This window comes from Camarhynchus parvulus, chromosome 6 (genome assembly GCF_901933205.1).
Source record: "Camarhynchus parvulus chromosome 6, STF_HiC, whole genome shotgun sequence".
NCBI classification, from domain to species: Eukaryota; Metazoa; Chordata; class Aves; order Passeriformes; family Thraupidae; genus Camarhynchus; species Camarhynchus parvulus.
The window spans coordinates 21270462-21290857 of NC_044576.1; the positions used below are offsets into that span (position 1 = coordinate 21270462).

Here is a 20396-nt window from a genome sequence, read left to right on the forward strand (position 1 = left end):
TCGGCAGGGCGAGCAGTCTCGGCGGCCAATGGGCAGCGCGCCCGAACGCGCCAGAGGAAGCGGCCGGCCAGTGGCGGCGCCCGAGCCGCGGCGCCGGCGGCCAATTAGCGCGGCGTGCGTGGGCGGCACGCGGCCCGCCTAGCCAATGGGCGCGCTTCAGGGGCGGGCGGCGGCCAATGGGCGCCGGGGAGGGGCGGGACGGCGCGGGGCGCGGCGGGCGCGGGCCGGGGCGGCGGCGGCGGCGGCGGCGGCGGCGGCGGCGCGATGGAGCTGGGGGCGGGAGCTGGGGCGGGCGCGGGCCCCGGCGCGCGGGGCGGCGCGGAGTCGGGCCGCGTCCTGCTGCTGCTGATGGGCGGCGGCGGCGCGGGCCGGGCGCGGCGGGGCGGCGCGGAGACGGAGGTGGCGCCGGGTCCCGGTCCCGGCCCGGGGGGCCCCGAGCCGCGGTCCCCGCCCGCCCCCGACTACGAGGCGCTGCCGCAGGGCGCAGCCGTGTCCACGCACATGCTGGCGGGCGCCGTGGCCGGCGTCATGGAGCACTGCGTGATGTACCCCATCGACTGCGTCAAGGTGCCGGCGGCGCGCGGGCGCGGGGAGGGACGGGGGCCGGCGCGTCCCACCGGGAGCCCCGGGCACGGTCTGACGAGCCGCACGGCCGGGCCCGCCCTGTTTTGCAGACGCGGATGCAGAGCCTGCAGCCCGAGCCCGCCGCTCGCTACCGGAACGTGCTGGAGGCCCTGTGGCGCATCGCCCGCACCGAGGGCGTCTGGCGGCCCATGCGCGGCCTGAACATCACGGCCACCGGCGCCGGGCCAGCGCACGCCCTCTACTTCGCCTGCTACGAAAAGTTAAAAAAGACGCTGAGCGACGTTATCCACGCGGGGGGCAATAGCCATGTGGCCAACGGTACCGGCCCCGGCACGCCCGGGGGGGAGCGGGGTGGGAGCGGCCCGTGTGGCGGTAGGGCGGTCCCGCCGCGGGGTCGGGGTGCCGCGGGTGTCCTAAAGCCCTGTGCTCTCTCCAGCCATGAGCCAGCCGCACGGTGCCGGGCACGGGGACGCTCCGCGCCTGCCGGCGCTGCTGCCGGGTAGCCGGCCTGAAGCAGGTCGGTGGCCCTGGCTCGGAAGGATGCTGGTGGACGGGAGCTGCCTGCAGACAAGCTGGGACTGGCCGTGGCCCCGTGGGTCGGCAGTGCCAGAGCTCGCCCCAGGAGTGCCATGTGGTTTCGGAGCCCGTCTCGCCATGGTGCCCATTACCCGTCTCCAGGACCCGCCACAGTAGGGGGAGCATGGGGCTGAGGGGAGAGCAGGGCACGTTCCGCCCTTGGCAGGCGTGCAGCGAGTGCCAGCGGGACATGGAGACACTCACCATGGGCCTCCCTGCCAGCGGGTGGCATTGGCCTGTCCCCCCAGGAGTGGGCACAAATGAGTCCCGGTCACCCCATGGGACATGGCAGCCCGTCACAATCTTCCCCCTCTCTTCCTGTATCTCACTCTGGGTGGGAACCCCTGAGGACCAACCTGCCTTTTGGAAGGGAGATGGAGGCCGCCTTCAGATCTCACCTTTTTCATGGGCCTCCTCCTGTGCCTTGGCCGGGGACTTGGGGCTGGGCTGGAGTCCCAGGGTCCCTCACCTTTCCCCCCCTCACATGTGGCAGTTCTTGTTTTGCAGGTGCAGCCGGGTGTGTAGCAACGTTGCTCCACGATGCAGCCATGAACCCTGCTGAAGGTAATGATGGTCCTGGCCTGCCGGGGAGGGACAGTCAGGGTCTGCCCAAGACTCTTGGGTCCCCTCTGTAGCACAGAGAGAGCTCTTGTTCTTGCCTGACTGCAGGGGTTCTTTGGGGGCCCATGGCTCCAGTTAGGGACTCTGGTGGCTGCCTGTTGTGGCAGGGTGGGTAGAAGAGATTAACTCGGGAGCACAGCAAACCACAGTTCAGGAGGAGCTGGGAGGGAGGGCATGGGCCTTTCATCCAGGAGTTTGGCTGGGGACTGTTACCTGGAGCAGGAGAGAAGGGAAGAGAGATGTGACTGGCACTGCCAAAGTCATTCTGAGCGTGTGGAAGCTGAGCACTGCTGTATTGAGATCCAGGGAAGAGGTGGTACAGTCGTGGGCCTGTGTTCAAGAGGAGAATTAAAAGAGTGGGGTATAAAAACATGCTAGACAAGTTGGGAGAAGGGAGATCTTGTGAAATGTCTGGAAGATGCTGATTTCAATGAGCCTGGTATATATGAAAAGGTTATAGGGAGTTAGTAATTTTACTGAGTCCATGGAAATGGTGGGAGAAGGAGAAGCAATGAGGAAAGGCCAGTCATGAAGGTACTTTTCCCTTTTAAAACCGGAGGACTTGTGACAGTGCAGGCTCCAGCTGATGTGGGCACAGATCCTGCCTCCCCATGCCATTCACTGCATGACAGGGGCCCTGAGGAGCAGGCAGCTGCCAGACCATTGTCATGGAGCTTCTCTTGTCATGACTGTAGTAGTTCAGCACCACATCATTTTGAGCTCCTTGTGGTCACATTGAGATAGGAGAGGTAGAACAGTGGCAGGCTGTGCTCTGGATTCCCCTGTCCCACTCCTGGATGGTTTAGGGGGGATTTGCCTCTGAACCTTGCCTGGAGTGGCTGCATTTTAGCAGTGGCTGCTAACAGTTCCTGGCTAGTGGACTCTGCAATGAGCTGTGGTTATTCTGGGCTGCAGTGGAGGTGGCAAGGATGAGGAAACACTGGTTGCTCAGGAGCAAGGGTGGAGCTGGACTGTAAGCAATGGGATATCAGGATATTCCCTGAGGCTGTGGCATGTGAGTGGTGATGTCTGTGTGGCAGTGATGTCTCAGCAGATTTAAACAACTGCTGTCCTGTCTGGAGACATGTGGACACTGGTGGCTCGAGTTGTCTCTCTTCAGCTCTTAGGCCAGTGTCACCAAACTCCAAGCAGTTGCAGGAAGCCTGGCTTTGTGTTTACCCTTCTCTCTCCTCTCCCCCTCCGTGCCCGGGTCCTGGCTGCTGCTGCCTGTCCCCAGTGGTGAAGCAGAGGATGCAGATGTACAACTCGCCTTACCAGCACGTGATGGACTGTGTGCGGGCTGTGTGGCGCAACGAAGGGGCCGGGGCTTTCTACCGCAGCTACACCACCCAGCTCACCATGAACATCCCCTTCCAAGCCATTCACTTCATGACCTACGAGTTCTTGCAAGAGCAGCTGAACCCCCACAGACAGTACAACCCGGGCTCCCACGTGGTCTCTGGAGCCTGCGCGGGGGCCGTCGCTGCTGCCGCCACGACGCCTTTGGACGTTTGCAAAACGCTGCTCAACACCCAGGAGTCCCTGGCCTTGAGCTCCAACATCAGCGGACACATCACAGGCATGGCTAATGCCTTCAGGACGGTGTACCAGGTGGGCGGTGTGCCCGCCTACTTCAGAGGGGTCCAGGCCAGAGTCATCTTTCAGATGCCCTCCACGGCGATCGCCTGGTCTGTTTATGAGTTCTTCAAATACATCCTCACCAAGCGCCAGGAGGAGCGTCGGGCTGGCAAGTGATGCAGAGCCAAACGCCGTTCCAGACCCGTCTCACATCCCCTCCTGGTGTGTCTTCTGACCCCTCTCCCCTTCGGTTTGGTTTGTGTTGAAGAGAGGGGGCAGCGAAGCCCTTTGGGGTTTAGCGATGCCGTTTTTGCCTGTGGCTCTGGCAGCCCTGCCCAGGCTGCACAGCTTGCTCTCTGCTGGGCTTCTCCGCGATGTCCCTGGGAGCTGCAGCCCAGGTCACCTGCCCTGGCACTTTGGTGGAGCTGTGCTCCCGACTTCCCTTAACCACAGCATCTCACGCAAAACTCAGCCCTGCTCAGAGGGAAGGTGAATGTGCTGCCCTGCCTCGAGCAGGGCCAAGCTGGGCTCGCAGTCACCGAGGAGGGGGTGGCAGCGGGGTGCTGGGGGCTTTGTGTGGCTTTTGGCTGAAGCACAGTGTAAGTCTTGGCCGTTGTCTCGTAGCACGCACACGTGATGCTGACTGCCCCCGTGGTGGTGGTGGTGGTGGTGGGCGAGGGGAGGATGGCACTTGAGGAGGGAGCCTGTAGGTTTGTTCTTGTTCCTGCTCTTGACACCTCCAATAAAAACAGTTCTGCTCTATCCTCATGTCCCATTCCTACCTCCAGCATGGCCCAGCTGCCAGCGCTGTGCCTTTCTGACTGTGTCTGGTGCTGAGCTCTTTTGATGGATGCCAGAGCAGGGGAGGGGAGAGCAGTCTGGGGGTGGTGGTGGGAGAAGGGGACCTGTGTGGCCCAGTCACCTTGGCAGCATGCAGGGATGAGGGTGCCCCCATCCCCTCTGGCTCATGGTCCATCACTGAGATTTATGTTCCTTGGCAAAGTAGTCCCACACTCTCAGTCTGACTGGGGGTCCTCAGGATGCTTCCAAATTGCTCCAAATTGAGATGTTGGCAGGTGGGGTTGTGTGTCAGGAACAGCACAGGAATTTGGTGCTGAGTGAGGCTGGTAGGCTTTGTGCACCTCATATAGGAGATCTGGGGCTTGGAAGAGATTTTGCCCCGTAAGTCTGAGTAATTAGACTGGTTTGATGCTTGATGAGCGTCTCAAAATTGCTCAGAGTGCTAATGTCTTTTCCAATCTAGTGGTAAGTAGTAGAATAACTTTTTTTTTTAACATGTTAGTTGTCTTGATACCAGTTTATTTTAGGGTCCCACCCAGCTGTGGAGCTGTGAGCTGAGCCTCATTGTGCTGACCTGCGCAGAGCAGATCTCTGGGTTTCTTGAACAAGGTGCTCATGGGTGATGCCTGAACTCTCCCAGTGCCTTCAGGTGTGGCATGTGTCCCACGGAGGCATGCCCAAAATAATTCCCTGGAGGAAATGCATTCACAGCTGTGGTATGTGCTGCCAGTGGGTATCTGGGTCAGATCAGAGCTGCTGCAGAGGATCTGCTGGCCTGACCTGCCCAGAAGACTGCTGGAGTGGGCTATGGTGAGGACAGAGGGGATTTCCTGTGGCTGGAAAAGCCGCTGGGTGAACAAGAGGATCTGCTGCCCTCAAGCCAAGCCCTCAGTGGCTTTGGCTCCACCACAACTTGATGAAAGGGACCCCTGCACTTCAGGGCTGGGTGCTTGACCCCCTGCCCAAGCCCCTGCCCAGCCCTGCATCCACCTTTCCCTTACACATCTCTCTTGCCCTGGCTCCTCGAGGTGGTGAGGGAGGCTGAATGACCACCTGTGGGATTTTTGATGGCTGCCTGGCAGGTCTGGGTGTCCCTGGCACAGAGCAGCCACAGCCACTGCTCTGCAGCCTGGGTCCTCCTGGTTGTGTGCTGTGCCCATCCTCTGCTCCCTGGCATGGCCTGCAAGCTCCTGGTCCCTGCTTTTTCTGCACAAGCAGAAGGATGAGAAACTCCTTAAAGACACAAAAGCTGCAGGAGGTCAGGAAATTGAAGTTTTCCTACTATTTCAGGAGCTGGGACTTTAAGAAATAATCTGAGTATTGCAAGATTTGGCAGCCCTGCAGCTCCTCCACCCAAGGGGGAGAAGCAGAGATGGCTGGGAGAGACCAGAGCCAGGATTGGGTTGGAGGGCAGGCACTAGACTGCAGTTTGCAGAAGATGGCTACAATGGGCGTTGTCAGGATGGGTCTGTGCCCAGGAGCTGAAGGCTGTTGGCAGCAGAGCTGCAGCTTTGCCTTTAGCCCTCATCACACACTGGGGCAATGGCAAACCCCATGGAGGGAAGGCATAAACAGACTGGGGCTGGGGCAAGATCCACACTGTTAAATCCATCAGCTGCTGGAAGAAGCTCTATAAATGTCAGTGGATGAAGGCATGATTGAAAGTGTCTCTAGGATGTTTTCCAGGAATAAGAACCCACAGAAGTGCTGGGGAGGGAGTGAGACCCCCAGGAACAGGGAGATGATAAGTCAGCACAGCCCAGAATGCTGCTGTGTGAGCACTTGGCCTAAAGCGTTCCCCTGGCAGGGGCACAGCCTTTCTGCTCTCACACAGGGCGCTGTGCCAGCCTGCCCAGCAGCAGCTGGGTGTTTCACAGGGCAGGCAGCAGCAGCGCTGCAGGGAATGGCACTGCCTGCTCTGGGCTTGGCCCTGCAGGGACAGTAGAGCTGCCGTGGGGATCCCACGTATCCCTTGGGCCAGGCCACAGTGGCCAGGAAAAATGTCCTGCTGCTGCCATGTCTGAGCTGAACGCCTGACACAAGCTAAGGGCTGGCTGTGGCAGTTTGCTGCTGCTGCCCAGCTCTGCCAGGGTGGGGGTGTTCCCTTGCCAGACAGACTGGTTCCTCTGGCACCTTTGGCATGACGAGGTGCCTGGAGGCAATGGAGTTATTGGCTGGTTCAGCTGTGGCCCCTGCCTTTCCAAGGTCTGATAATGCCTCTCAGTGTAGCCACGCTGCTCTGGGTCTGTCCTATGGCCTCCTAGGTATTTGGCTGTGCTTCGAGGGAGATCTCTCCTCCTACAGCCTCTTCTGAGTAAAGAGACTATTTTTGGCTTTCTAGCAAGGAAGCAGTGCTCAGCCCAGCAGAGATTTGGAAGCAATCCCTTTTCCTTTCACCTCCCTGCAGGATCCTCAGTCATATCCAGCACAGGCAGGGATTTGCTGCCTTGCCCTCCTGTGTCCAGCTGCCCCTTGAGCCCTGTCCTGGTGTGTTCTGGGTGGGGACAGCCCTGCAGCCCCTGACCAGGCAGACCAAGCACCATTGGCCTGGCCCTGCTCCAGGTGACAGGTCCGGGGCTGTGCTATGGCACAAGCCCAAACTATTTCAGACAGCTTGAGGTTGCTGTGCCAGGAGCAGCTCAGGAGCCCCCAGCTGCCTTCCTGGGGTAACTGGAGATGGCTGCAGCCCTGCAGGTTAAGGGCAGAGCTGGGCTGAGGGAAGCTGGGGGCTCAGGGTTCATCTTACTCAGAGAAAGAAGGGGAGGGGATCTCCCCAGTGTCTGTCCCGCACCTTCAGCTGGGGCTGGGGGGCTCCTGAGCTGCTCCTGCCTTGGGCCCCACACAGGCACTGGGGTCCCAGTGCTCAGAGGGGTTTGTCAGCCCAGCTTGGGGGCAGGCAGGGGGACAGGAGCACTGCCCTGGAAACCACATCCCTGTGCTCTGCCAGCACCCTGGGCTGCCCTGAGCTTTCCTGCCCCACAGCCCCTCTGCAGTGGGTGCCTGACAGCCCTGCTCGGTGGGAGGAGGCGGCTGGAGCCCATGGGGAGCACAGAGATGGGCTCCCAGCCTCCCTGCAGCCCCAGCCCAGCCTGGCTCTGGGATTCCTCAGGGCTGTGTCAGACCCCAATAAAGCTGTACAAGTTCTCATGACCTCCCGGCCTCGCAGCAGTGCTGAACACAAGCGCTGGGGCTCCTGGACACAGAACAGACTTTGCCTCTGGTGGGCTGGGAAAGCCCCTCCTGAGCCACATCACTGCCTGGCAGAGGCATCTCCAGGCTGGACTGGTCCCAGCCTGCCTGGCTCTGTCCAAGCATGGACAGGGAGTAGCCTGAAAGGCTATCTCCCTTTCTAGGCAGGGAATTTACCCTGAAAGATAGAGCTGAGGCTGAAAACCTTCTCTCCTGTCTATAGAGAACCACTAACAGAACCTATCCCCTAGGCTGGGCTGGGACAGCTCTGGGCATGTTTGCTCTCTTGGGGAGATTCTGGGTGAACACCCATACTTAGTGCAGGCTTCTGTGTCAAATTCCCTCAGCAAGGGATGGCAGAGCGGCATCCTGGCTGGAAGTGGGGTGTGGGCAGATGGCCTGTTGCACTGGGGAGGTGACAGAAGTGGGGAAGGAAGTGCTCCTGGGCTGGATGGGAGTGGCACAGGGGTGGCAGCAGGAGTCACTCTTGCAAGCATCCTCACATGGGTGAGGTCAGCTCAGCCACGCTGTGACACTGGAGCTTGGTCTGGGATGATCCTCAAAAGCAGCTGAAGCAATGACTGTTCCCGGGGATTGCTGGAGGCTTCAGCCCTGATCTCCCCGACCCAGCATGTCTGCAGATATTGCACTGGCAGCCAGAGTCAGCCCCAGAGAAAGCCTGCAATGCCCCCCGGGGCAATACAGCTTTGGGACTGACATAGGAGACTCCTGGCACGGCTAGGTGGGTGCCAGGAGGAATGGAAATCCAAGCACCTTTGGATGTGCGTTAGACCTGAGCAGTGTCACCTGGAGCATTGCCAAGGGCTATAAAAAAGGTGGGGAACTGGGCCAAAACTGGGCTGTGCCTCAGTGTGGGACACAGCTCCCTCTGGTGAGGATGCAGCTGCGACAGGCACCGGGCGCTGGACACCTACAGCCATCCTATGTCCTTGGGCAGGAATTTGCAGGGAGGGGTCGCCAAGCAGTGTCAGGGCACCAGGAATTTTAGGGGGGCTCCTGGAATTAGGTGAATTGCATCATTTTGGGGCAAAAAAAAAAAAATCAGAGCTGAAAGTCTGCTGGGTCTCTCACAGAGACTGGGTGCTCCTGCTCACCTAAAGAACACAGCAAAGCATTGCTCGCTAGCAAGGGAGCTGCACGGTGCCTAGAGAAGGGAAAGGACACTGGCCTTGTCCCCAGCTCTCCCCTCGCGGCGGGCACGGGTGGGTGCCTTTGCAGCGTGCACGGCCCCGGTGATGCTGCGCGGTGCAGCGGGGCTCGGGACGCCGCAGCTCCCGCAGGGCTGTGCCGGTGGGCAGACACCGCCTGCCCGCAGCCCACGAACCCGGCCCAGCCTTCCCTTGTCCGCTCTGTCCCGCTGCCCCTCCCAGCAGGGACAGCACACCCCGCCCCGAGGCTCTCCGAGCCTTGTAGGGGAACTCGGGCACCCCAAAGCGAGCCCAGCCCAGCCCCGCGGGATGGCGGGGACAGCACGGTGTCTGCCACCCCCTGTGCCCGGGCGCTGGCCGATAGATGGCGGTGGCGTATCTCCTTGGGGACAGGCCCCGGGAGCAAGTGTCCCTGTCCCTGCTGGCAGCCCGGGGGAGCGGAGCATCCCGGGCAGCACCCGGCACCCCGCTGGCCCGGCACCGCCCGCCTGCAGCAACCCCGGGCGCGGAGAAAGCTCGTCCCGGGGAAGTGTCTGTGGGTTTTATTTATTGCCTAGGCGGAGACACTGTTATGATGGCACCGGGAAGGGCTCTGGCAGGACACAGGGGCAGCTCTGACCTCCAGCAGCACTCTGTTCCGGAGGGGACAAAGATTCAGCCCCCTCTGTGGACAGGTCACCTGGATCCTTTGTTGAATCAGAGTGAATCCTTCGTGGGTCACCGGGATCCCTGTTGGCAGCACTGTGCCTGATCTCACCACTGCAGGAGAAGGAATCAGCTGGAACATGCAGGTGCTGTCACCCTGCTCAGCCAGGTGCAGTCATCCTGTGATGCACTGACTCACCCACGCAGGGGAGGCGGCTCCCTGCCCCTCGTGCTGCAGCCATGTGGTGGGAGAAAGCCTCGCTGGAGGCTCCACAGCACAACTAACAATGTTTTAATTACCTGATCCGTGGCTGGCAACAGTGTACCTTGGCACTGGAGAGTTCTTATGTGGCAACCCCATGTTGCCGTTGCCAGGAGGAGCTTCCAGCATCTCCAGCACCTGAGGGCCCCACAGAGCCCCAGTGGCCAAGCAGCCCCGGCAGCTCCCAGCTCAGGGGCTGGGGTCGCTGCAGTGGGAAGCTCAGCAGAGCAGGAGCTGACACTCAAATAGAAGAGCAAGAGCTGGGCACCGCACTAGCAAACAGCTGGGTCCCCAGGCTCCCAACCCAGGCAGCAGGAGGTGGCTCTGACCAGGCTGGAGTAGATGGGACCAGGACTCAGTGATGACTGCCCAGATCCACAAGCAGCCTGAGCAGCCTCACTGGGAGCAGGCATCTCCCTTTGCACCCAGGTGAACTACTTGCTGATGGCTGCAGGTGGGTGGTGGGGACAGAAGGATGAAGGATAAGAAGGGGAGGGATGACCTCAGCAGTAGGCAGGGAGAGAGGAAGGGGAAAAAAGATGTCAGGAAGGAGAGGAAACCAGAGCACATCTGTGGTGCTGCAGAAGGAACAGCATAGTTCTGTGTGATCCTGAGCATAATGGAAAGGCCACAGAAAACCAGCAATAACTGGGCTTTGGATGGAGCCTTCCGAGGACCCACTGCATGAGACAAGTTCTGCTGATGAGCTCCTCCTTGAACAGGAAACTTGAATAAAAAAACACAGCTGGAGCTGCACACAGAGTGGGTCTGAGGCCTGGGGGTTAAAACCTAGCTGCCCCAAAAGTCCCTCCTTTCCTTTAAATCAGTGCACTTAGAGAATCTCATTCCTGTTTGAAATCCATCAGCACCTTCACAGCCTGATTCCCAAACAGCAGTAAATCCCTCAATCAACCAGGAAGAAACACACGCCCTCTGCCCCTTGTCCATGGCCATCCTCCTCCCTCCTTCCCTGATGTCCCTCTGGCCATGGCACCACCACGGTGCAGCAGGACCATGTCGAAGGGATTCCCACCTCCCTCCAGAGATTTCCCCGTGCCTCTCACCCTGCTGGAGGCACCCTGCTCCAGCCTGGGCTGTGGGGGACAAGGTGCATCAGGGGCGGGTGCTGCCTCCAGCACAGCCACAGCACAACTTCCCTCCATTGTGTCTCCCCTCCCTGGGCAGCCGGTTCAATCTGCAATCTCCCATCATCTCCCTCCCACTGGCCTCTGCCGGCTGTTCCTCCTCTTTGGAGCGTTCCACTTCCGCCACCCTGCTCTGGGCCCTCCATTACCGCCGTCTCTTTGTGCTGCTCTGTCCTCCCCATCAGCCCAGGAGCTTTGGGCGAGGCTCTGCAGAGGGGTCCCTCCCACTAACCCCTTGCCCTTCCTCCAGTTTGAGCTGGTGGGACAGCTGGGATCTGTCCCAGGAATGGGGCTTGCTATGGTGGACATCTAGAACCTTCCAGCGCCATGAGACATCAGCCTGCGGTCAGGCCTCTCAGAATCCCCCGACTGGGAGCTGTTCCAGCTCCATGGAGGGACAGAAGGGTCAGGGTTGTGACCAGGCACCAGCTGAGAGCGCTCTGCTGTGGCTGGGTACCGGTGGTGCTGGATTATGCTGGTACTGCCTCACCTCTTGCAACACAGCTGTGAGGTCCCTGGGTGTCCTTCTCCTTTACAGAACAGTCTGTGCTCTAGAGACTGTGACTACAGACCTGGGCAGCATGTCCCATGCAGGGGCTCTGGTCTCAGCCAGTGTCTCTGGGTGCTGCTGAGATGCAGTGGATTTCTCATCAACTGCCACGTACTTTGAGGGGATGTGTTAAGCTGGGAACTCCTCTCACACACCCTGATTTTGGAGGTTCTATTGTGGTTACGGTTCCTCTGGCTTGCACGCTGAAGTATGAACTCACACGAGTCCCTATTTTTGCAGACAACAGTCTGGCAGAACATGGAGGAAAATGCAACTCCTTCCTATGGCAGAGACAAATCTCTCCAGCCTGACTGCTGCTGTGAAGAAAGCACATTACCTTTGTTCTTGGCTATCCTGTTTCTACCCACGAGACCGCAGAGCCTTAACCACTCATCTCTGAAAGCCAAGAGCAGGGCCTGGGCTTCCTCTCCTGCGACACCTTACTGCCATCCAGCAAACAATCAGCTGGGCGTGCCGCATCCTCTCCCAGCGCCGGCCCCGTGAAGCCCGCTGGCCTCGGGGCGGCTCGCGGGACAGCGGGGTGCCGTGCCGAGCCAGGCTGGCAGCCGGGGCCTGTGGGTTCCCACTCTGTCCCCGCAGTGGAAAGAATTTCTCCGGTTCCTTTCAAACAGCAAACCCCGAAGGTGCACGTTCAGCTTGAATGGTGGGAATGTGCAGCTTAAACCCGGGGTTAGTAACGTCAGCGGTGTTACCTGCTGCTTCTGCTCGGGACACAGGGACCGTCACACAACACACATGGGGAGCTCATGGGGAAGACACGGTGGGCAGCGCTGGGTCAGGGGGGTGGCATAGCGAGCCCCTGCTCTGCGTCCGTCGCGCCGGCTCCAAGAAGGCTCCGCTGGAAACAACTTCGGAGAGCCGGGGTCGCGGCCGGGCAGATGTGCGGGATGGCACGGGACAGCTCCCGGCGCCTTTGGTCCCCCAGCCGCCCGCAGTGCCCCGGACGGCCGCGGCTGCCGCGCTGCTCTGCGGGTGTCCGGCCCTCCCCGGCGCGGCTCCGGCCCCGGCGGCGGGGCTCGGCAGGACCCGCACGGCTGCGGCAGCGCGGCCGCCACCGCCCCGAGAGCGCCTCGGTGGCGACAGCGGGACCGGGCGGCCCGGGACGGGGCAGGCGGCAGGCGACCCCGCGGTCGGTCCCGTGGGGCTTGGGGGCCTCGGCCGCCCCCTCCCCCTGCGATCGAGCGAAATGGCTGAACATGTAGCAATAATGACCCGGCATTCAGGCTGCCCGGCCCGGCCGGCCCTAATCAGCGGCCCGCGGACCCCCCTCCTCTTCTCCTGCGCTCCCAGAATGGGGAACAAAACCCAGCACGTTTCTGCAGCCCCCGCGCATAAAGCGCCGGGCCTGGGCCTCAGTGGGGGGCAAAGCGGCCCGTCAATCTCGGCGCCGGGGCCCCTTTGTCCCTCGCCTCCCTGCCACACCTTTTGTTCCCGAATCCAATAAGCGCCTATTCCCGCTACCTTCCTCGGCGGCTCCTTTCAGCGCCGGCCCGTCGGCTACAATGGGCCCGGCTCTGAGCTACGCGGCCCCATTCAGCGCCCTTGGCACGCTCACAAGCCGGCCGGGCCGCCCTGCCCCGCGGGCACGACGCGGCGACCGCCCGCCGCCGGGCACGGGCCCCGGCCCCTCCGCCGGGCACCGGCCGCTGGACGAAGGAGGATCGGGCGGCGAGTATTGCACCTGGTTTATTGACTGACTGGGCGAGCTGGCGCTGGCAGTGACCGATACAGAGTAGATAGAGGGGCCGCGGCACTAGCGGGCCCCGCCGTCGGCTTTACAAGCAAAGCTGCTCCGCTGGCGCGGCGCGATCGGCTCCGGCCCGCCCGGCCCGCCCGGCCGTCGCGGCGGCTCCGCGGGGCGGCGGCGCTTCGCTGCGGGTTCGCGCGGCCCCGTCCTGCCGTCGCTCCGCTCCGTCCGTCGCCGGCCCCGCACCGATGCTCGCGGGAGCGCCGGGGTCCCGCCGCGCTGTCCCGCCGCCGCCGCCGCCGCCTCCGGTCCAGGGCGCGTGGCGCGCAGCCGGGTTGCGGTGCGGGTGCTAACGGGGCCGCGGAGCCGCCGGGCCGTCCTGTCGGTCCGCTTCCGACCCTCAGTGCGTGCGGGCTACCAGGCCCGAATGCCCTGCAGTGCGCCCTGGCCGCAGGAAGGCCCCGCCGCCGGCTGGTGCAGCGGCTGGCCGCCGCCGCTGAAACCCCCGAGGCCGCCCACGTTCACGAAGGGGCTGGCGGCCGCCGCCGGGCTGCAGGCGGCTTGCATGGATGCGCCGCCGGTGCCCGCCGGGTAGGTGCAGCCGTAGCCGGGGTTGTAGGAGGCTGCGTTGCCGTAGCCGTAGGCGGGGAAGCCATTGTAGGAGTAGGGCCCGTTGTACGCCGAGCTGTAGCCCTGCGACCCGCCGAGGCACGGCTTGCCGTCACGGACCAGCACGGGCACGGCCACCCTGCGCGGCGGCGGCGGGGCCGCGGGGCCGCCCAGCTCCAGCGACTTGTCCTGCCGCTGCCGCTTGCACTTGTAGCGCCGGTTCTGGAACCAGATCTTCACCTGCGTGGAGGTGAGCTTGAGGCTGCTGGCCAGGTGCTCCCGCTCGGGCGCCGACAGGTAACGCTGCTGCTTGAACCGACGCTCCAGCTCGAAGACCTGCGCCTGGGAGAAGAGTACGCGCGGCTTCCTCCGGCTCCGCTGCTTCGGCCTCTCCGTCTCCTCCGTTTTCTCCGCTGCGTCCAGCGGCTTCTTCAGGACGCAGCTCTCTGTACGGGGAAACACAGGTCACGGGTGCGCCTGGCCGACGCCGGGCGCTCGCTGCTCCCGGCGGGCCCCACCGGCGGACGAGAGCTCCGCGCCCGGCCGGCCCCGCGCCGCTACGCGTCCGTCGGGGCACCGCGGTGCGGGCGGGGAGGCAGCGCTGGGACCGGCCGTCTCCGGCACCGCCTGTGTTTGCGAGGGCCCGATTCGGGCGGCGGGGCCGGGCACGTTCCCGCACCTCCGTGCCGGCTGCGGCGTTACCGCTGCGGCACCGCGAGGAGAGCTCCGGGCCGCGTCGCGCACAGCGCCGGGCACCTGCTCCGCCGCCGGGCCCCGCCGCAGCGGGTGCGGATCGGGCCTAACCCGACCCGTTCCTCCCTCTCCGCTACCGAAATTGCAGAGCCCGGGCCTGATCCGGCACCTCCGGACTGGGGCCATGCGGAGGCACTACCCAGGGAGGAGGCGAGCGAGGCGCGGAGGAGGGCGGTGGCAGCCCCGCGACGTGCCTGTCCCAGCTCGACATGGCCAAGGGACGTGGGGCAGGCTATAGGGACCTGGGCTTCGCGGGGCCATGCCCGAGGGCTGGGAACTCACCGCGGGAAGCCAGCGCGTGGCCCGTCCCGGCGGGGCGGTGCAGCGCGGGGAGCGCGGCGGAGCCGATACTCACTTGGGTCTCGGACCGCCGGGTCCAGCTCTTCTCCCGGGCCGGGAGCCTCGCAGGAGCTACGCAGCACGGCGTGAACGTAGTTGTCGGCGGAGATCCGCGCGTCCGCCTGGCTGCCGGGCGCTGCCATGGGGCTCAGGTAGGAGAGCTTTTCCTCCTCCTCTTCCTCCTCGCCGTCGGAGAAGCGGGCGCCGTCGGCGGCCGCCAGCAGGCAGGCAGCGGGGTGGAAGTGGTGCTCCAGGTGGTGCGGGAGCTGGGCCCCATAGTGCGGGTCCTGCTGCTGCTCCAGGTTGAGGATGTCTTTGACAGAGAAGGGTGTGGAGGTGACGGGGCTCGGTAACATCATCGGGGCAGCGCAAGCGGCCAGGCAGTCCCGCGGGCCCGGCGGCGCTCGGGCGGCTGCTCGGCGGGGAGCGCCGCGCCCGGTGCGCGGGGAGCAGGCAGCGCCGAGAGACGAGGGGCCGCGCCTGCTTCTGTCTAAGTTGCCTCCATTAGCTCGGCGCTGGGGGTCTGCGTTTTGTTACAGCTTCTGCAGGGACAGCCAAAGGCTCGGGAGCCTCCTCTGCCCCGGGCCGGCACGTCACGGCAAGGAGGGGCCGGGGGCGGCCTCGCCATTGGAGAGAGGGGGAGGCAGAGCCGGCCCCCTGCCCGGCTCCGGCCGCCCGGCCAGAAATAGCAATGTATTAAGGCTGCACTCGGGGAGGCTGCTTTCCCGCAGAGCGCCCCGCCGGCCCGGCACCCGCCCGGCGGGCGCGGGGACGGTGCGCCGGGGTCGGGGTCCCCGCAGAGAGCCGCGGCAGCCGCCGCCGCGCCCCCCAGTGCTAAGCGCGTGTAGGTAGGTAGGGACCCCCGCCCGGGCGCGCCCCGCTGGCCCCTGCCCGCACATGGCTCGGTCCGGCCCCGGCAGGGGCCGACATGTGCGGTCCCGCCGGCCCGGCCTCCCGCCCCACCAGCACGGCCCCGCAAGTGCCTCCCGCGGCCCAGGGCGCGTAGCGGAGGGGAGGTTCAGGCGCCTCCGCCATCCCGCACCCCTCCCGCAGCTGACGGCAACCCCGCCGTCCCGGACGGGCCATAGCCATGCGACGTACACGTAGCCGACCCACTCCTCATCCCCCTGCACCTCCGGTCCCTTCGCCGGTGTCCCAGCAAATACCCCGCGATCGGCCAGTCTGCAGGCCGGCCCGGCTCGCCGCAGCCAGTGCGACACTCGTTCGCACAGGGGAAAGCACGCTTCGCCCCGCCGGATCGGGCCCCGCAGCCCGCGACCGCCGGGCCCAGTCAGGGCAGCCCGGGCCGGGCCGGGTGGGCAGCCCGGGACCCCGGTAAACACGGGGCTAGGTGGGGAGCGCGGTACCGCGATCGTCGGTGTTTCCTTTCGTTGTTTTTCGTTTTCTTTCGTTTCGTTTCGTTTTCTTTCGTTTCTCCCGCTGGTAACGGGCGGCCAGCGGGTTTCGCGGAGCCACCTCGCCGCCGTGCCGGCGGGTGACGCACCGAATGAGCCTGCCGAGCTCTTCTGCACTGAGAAGTTCCCGGGCACAGGAGTCCGCCGGGTACCGGCCGAGCCCCGCGGTGATGCGTGGGTCGCCGCGGCTCCTCGGCGCTCCCCGCGGCTCCCGGACTTTTGCATGGGCTCCGGGCTGCCGCGGCGCGGGGAGCGGGCGCACCGAGGGAGGGGCAGGGGGTCTTTGGTGAGATTTTTCGTTGTGATTAAAATCCTGCTGCCCCGCAGGGCTTGGATCGGCGACGAGGGGAGGCCACCGGAGCCGGGCGCGTACGCCGGGCAGGTGAGTGTCCCGGCGCCGGGACTTCGCGGGGCCTTCCCGAGAGTTTCTCTCGTGTTGTTAACGTCCGGCGGCTCCACCGTTTAGCGGCTCTGTCGGTGCCCTCGTATCTGCGTCTTTCTGCACGTCCCAGAGACGTATTTACTGGGGCGCAGCTCGGGACAGGAGGCCGAGTCCTGTGCACTTCGCCGCAGCTCATGTGCTGCCGGTCCTGCGGCGGGGCCAGTTCCCGTTCCCCCGGCGCACCGGACCGCTGCCGCCAGGCAGCTTCAACCCCCAAGCCATATAAATATGACGATTCGGTCTCTTCTCGCCGCTCCCCGTGGGAGATGCCTTCCTGCGGTCCGGACGGTGGACTTGGGGAAGGGCGACCGCAGTAAGCAGGCCTGACCGGGGCCCGACTCTGCCCCATGCCGCCGGTGCACAGAGAAGCTCGGCGCTGCGTCGCTGCCGGGACTCCGAAAATAATAACAATTAGCTCCTTATCCGTGTTACACATCCGCCACCGTCCCGCGCCACTCCCGCCCGCCTCGGGGCCCCGGGCCCGGGAAGGTGCAGGCGCGGGGCCCGGTGGCAGCGCGGCGAGCGGCCGGTTCTGCACAGCGCCGCGCTCCCCGGGAGCTGCCCTGCGGCCGAGCTTCCCGGCGGGGACAGCAGCGTCAAGGGCCGCTGCCCTCGGTGGCGGCGGCTATAAGAACTGCCGGGCCACCGCCGATGTCCGCCTGCCCGTCCGTGTGCGGGAGCAGCAGCCGCCGTGCCGAGGGCCGGGGCCGCACCCCGGCAGCGTCTGGCTCGTGTGGCGCCATCGCGCTCAGGGATCCCGGACGGGCCGATCGCCGGGCGCGGCCTGCGGGCTCTGGGAACCTGGGTCGGACCGAAAAGGGCGCATCGGGATTTCTCCCCGGTGGTATGAGTGGTTCTCCCCCTGGGACCCACTCATTTGTGCTGCTGCCGGCCACACGGACTGCTCGGGGAGCCCACGCCCGACAGAGGGACCAAGCCGCGGCCCGGCCTTCTCTGGGCCGCCTCACCCTCCGCCAGTCTCCGGGTGCGGTAACTGGGCCCGCGCTTTCCCCCCATGCCAGCATGCCCCCTTTAGTGGAGGCGGATCGGTGATGCCTTCCCTGCTGGGAAAGCCGGGGAAGCGGGGAGATGATCGGGCCCGACCGTGCCCGTACCGAGGCGGCTGGCGCCGAGGAGCACGGCCGGACCGGGGCGAGCGATGCGGAGGTACAGAATCCAGGGGGAGGAAAGAGCAGGGCAGCCCTGGTACCTGCCGGCGGGTCTCAGCCCGGGTTGCGGCTGCAGGGCTTTCCCAAGCCGGCTGGGCTGGGGTCACCGGGCTATTAATGGTTATTTTATTTATATCATTAGCGGCGTCCCCTGAGCTCTGTTTACAGCAGGGCCTTGTTGTCCCGGCCGCTCCTGCGCTCTGTTTAGACAGGGGATTATTGTAATGGATGGAGCTCGCCGTGCGGATGCTGCAGTGGAGCCAAGAGAGCCAAGAGCCTCCCCCCCGGGCCCGGGGAGCGAGCAGCAGCCCCGCTGCGGCCGCGCACACCGCGGCGGGCGGGTGAGGGAGCGAGCAGCCCGCTCCCGCTCGAGGGCCCCGGCCGCAGGCAGCCCGGTAGCAGCGGCCGCGGCCGGGGGTCTCGCTCGGGGCGATGCTATCAGCACCGGGGCTGCTAATTGCTCCATTAGTCTTGCGGGTGCGGAGTGCTGGAGCCGGACCCGCGCTAATGGCCGTAAACAAACAAACACGCTAATCCGGCCCTGTCTCCAGCTCCCGTGCTCGGGGAGCCAGCGGGGCACGGCGGCGGGAGGCGCTGGGCGGGCGGCACCCACCTGCCCGCCGCCCCGGGAGCCCGGCGGCCCGCGGGCTGGGGCCGTAGCCGGAGCGGACCCGCGCCGCCGGGAGCTGCCCCCGCGCCCGGCTCTATTTACACAGAGCCTGCCCTTGTGTAAACGCTGCGCGCCGTGGTTTATCTCAGGGCCCGTCTGGTTCTCGTTCTCTGTCAGCAGCGCCCGGTGAAGGATGGCCCTTTCCCAGGAGTTCGGTCCTGATTTATGTGAGAACCGCAGCGCGCCGGGGGACGCCCCGCACGGCGGGGCCGGCGACGCGACGCGGAGAGGCGGCGGGTCTCGGGACAGCGACCCGCCGCCGGGGCTGCCGCTGGGGCCGCGTCCCGTGCAGCCCGCACCGGCTCCGCACGGCTCGGTCACCTGCCGGCGGCCGACCCCGCGGTCCTGTCCTATCCATCCCGGCCCGGCAAGGCGCTCCGCCGTCTCCCGGGTCCGGCTCTCTTCGCACGCAGCCTCGGCGCCCCTCTCGGTGCCCAGCGGGCACGCCCTGAGGGGCTCCGTGAGGAGCGCACACGGGGCGGTTCCGCCGCAGGTCCCAACCCGGATTCACTCCCTGAGTGCGCCCACCTGGTCACGGCTCCCGGGGGAAAGCATGGCATTTATCCCTACCCTGCCACTTGCACAGGAATGGCTCTTTTTCACAACTCCGAAAATAAACATTCTCTGTATTCCTCAGGAGAGGAGAGGGCGTCTGCAGGCAGCGGAGACAGGTCCAGGCAGGAGATGCAGCTCACCCAGCAACAGGCTGGCTCCATGTCCCACTGCTGTGTCCCGTCTGTGCCTGGGCAGTGCCTGCACCATCCTGTTCACTCAGGTCTGCCACTTGACACCTGCCTGCATCTCTCTGAATCCTCAGAACAGCTGGCTTAGTTTGGCCAAGAACCACCCAACTAATGCCCATTTTATTGAGAAATACATCATTGCAAATATCTGCTTTTCCTCAGTATTTTTTTCTCCATTGACATTGGCTGATTTACTTTTGCTTCACAGTTCTTGCGGGAATGCATGGCTTGGTAATACATCCCGAAACAAAGCCTCAGTGGAAAATAAATGTGTTTTCTAAAGATCAGAACCAGACTCTAGCATCCTACACATATATTTTTAAGGTGGGAGGTTGGTTTGAGGGATACCAGTAGCTGTGTGAAACATTCAGTGCTCAGCACTTTGAGGGATAGGAGCAGCAAATGCAAGGGTGCTGCCCATTGCAGCAAGGGAAGCTCGGTAGGCTTGGACACCAAAGGGGAGGTTGCCCAGTGCCAGATGGGCCCCTGAAACTGAGGCTGACATGCTGAGCTTGGTGAGAGCCACCTTGCAGGAGCAGGTAAATGTCATCCTTCATCTAAGGCAATGCAGGATAGGAAATGCCAGTGCCAAAGGACCCCCTCCTGCCTGCATTTATTTGGCATCTCTTGTGCACAAAGGATATCCAGGCTTCACAAAGCTACCCTGCTGCACAACACAGCCTTATGACTGTGGACGTGCAGAGGGTAGCAAAACACCTCTTCCTCTGGATTGGAAGCTGTCATAAATCACAGTTACTGACCATGCGATGAGAGGGTCCCTCGTGCAGCTGAAGGAGGACACTGCTGCAGGCACACGTACACCACCCCGTTGGTGGAGCACACCCCACAGCCTTTCTGGGAGTACCTTTACTCCATGTCTCAGAAGCCATTGCTGTGTGTTTGTGTCCATGAGGTTGAGAAGCTGAGCTGAAATTCATCCTTCAGCAGAGGCCCAGCACGAGGCTTGCTCACTACTCGCATCCACAGGCCTGCGTACCACTTGCATCCCATAGCGCTTAAGTGGAGCCTAAGTGGACCCTGGGCCTTGTGCTGGCGACCTGCCCAGTGCTGGATTTCAGCTCCGAGCCCAGGCCTGCTGCTCTGATTCATGCACGAAATCCCGCTGAGGTCAGCGGGTTTCATCCTGCTCCCACCACAGCCCGCGGGACAGTTCACACGAGTGTGGCAGGGTCAGGCTCTGTGCTTGCGTGTGCCACAGAAAATGGAACAATTAAGATTAAACCAATTAAATTTTAACAGGTCTGGAAAGTGTTTTATTACATAATAAACTGGAGGGATTAACCATGTCGGGCTTTGCTGTGTGTCTGCTGGTGGAGAGGTTCCTTGCTGTCCACGGCACTTGGTGTTCCTCCAGGCTGGAGACCTCCCTGCACTGCTGCTGGCTCGCTGGCAAACACAGGGGCTGG

At 63.7% G+C, this 20396-nt stretch overlaps 2 protein-coding genes and 1 long non-coding RNA gene across 3 annotated transcripts; 2 read left to right on the forward strand and 1 right to left on the reverse strand.

Annotated features, from left to right (window-relative positions):
- Positions 1-255: 255 nt before the first annotated feature.
- Positions 256-4122, forward strand: SLC25A28 (solute carrier family 25 member 28). Its single transcript, XM_030951661.1, has 4 exons — positions 256-567; positions 675-903; positions 1669-1725; positions 3020-4122. The coding sequence occupies exons 1-4, from the start codon at positions 265-267 to the stop codon at positions 3535-3537; spliced, it is 1107 nt and encodes a 368-aa protein (XP_030807521.1). The 5' UTR covers positions 256-264; the 3' UTR covers positions 3538-4122.
- Positions 4123-12815: 8693 nt separating this feature from the next.
- NKX2-3 (NK2 homeobox 3) lies at positions 12816-15140 on the reverse strand. Its single transcript, XM_030951339.1, has 2 exons — positions 14547-15140; positions 12816-13884 (listed from the first exon to the last, which is right to left on the reverse strand). The coding sequence occupies exons 1-2, from the start codon at positions 14887-14889 to the stop codon at positions 13244-13246; spliced, it is 984 nt and encodes a 327-aa protein (XP_030807199.1). The 5' UTR covers positions 14890-15140; the 3' UTR covers positions 12816-13243.
- Positions 15141-15261: 121 nt separating this feature from the next.
- LOC115905373 lies at positions 15262-19150 on the forward strand. Its single transcript, XR_004060852.1, has 3 exons — positions 15262-15378; positions 16273-16327; positions 18864-19150. It is a non-coding gene; the product is annotated as an uncharacterized LOC115905373 (long non-coding RNA).
- The last annotated feature ends 1246 nt before the right edge of the window (positions 19151-20396 follow it).

Bases quoted from the DNA above. Each gene is read 5' to 3' on its own strand.
- SLC25A28 (XM_030951661.1), top strand. From the start codon at position 265: ATGGAGCTGGGGGCGGGAGCTGGGGCGGGCGCGGGCCCCGGCGCGCGG. The intron at 568-674 runs GTGCCGGCGGCG...CCTGTTTTGCAG, and splicing joins ACCCCATCGACTGCGTCAAG to ACGCGGATGCAGAGCCTGCA. The intron at 1,726-3,019 runs GTAATGATGGTC...GCCTGTCCCCAG, and splicing joins AGCCATGAACCCTGCTGAAG to TGGTGAAGCAGAGGATGCAG.
- NKX2-3 (XM_030951339.1), bottom strand. From the start codon at position 14,889: ATGATGTTACCGAGCCCCGTCACCTCCACACCCTTCTCTGTCAAAGAC. The intron at 13,885-14,546 runs GTGAGTATCGGC...TTCCCCGTACAG, and splicing joins CCCGGCGGTCCGAGACCCAA to AGAGCTGCGTCCTGAAGAAG.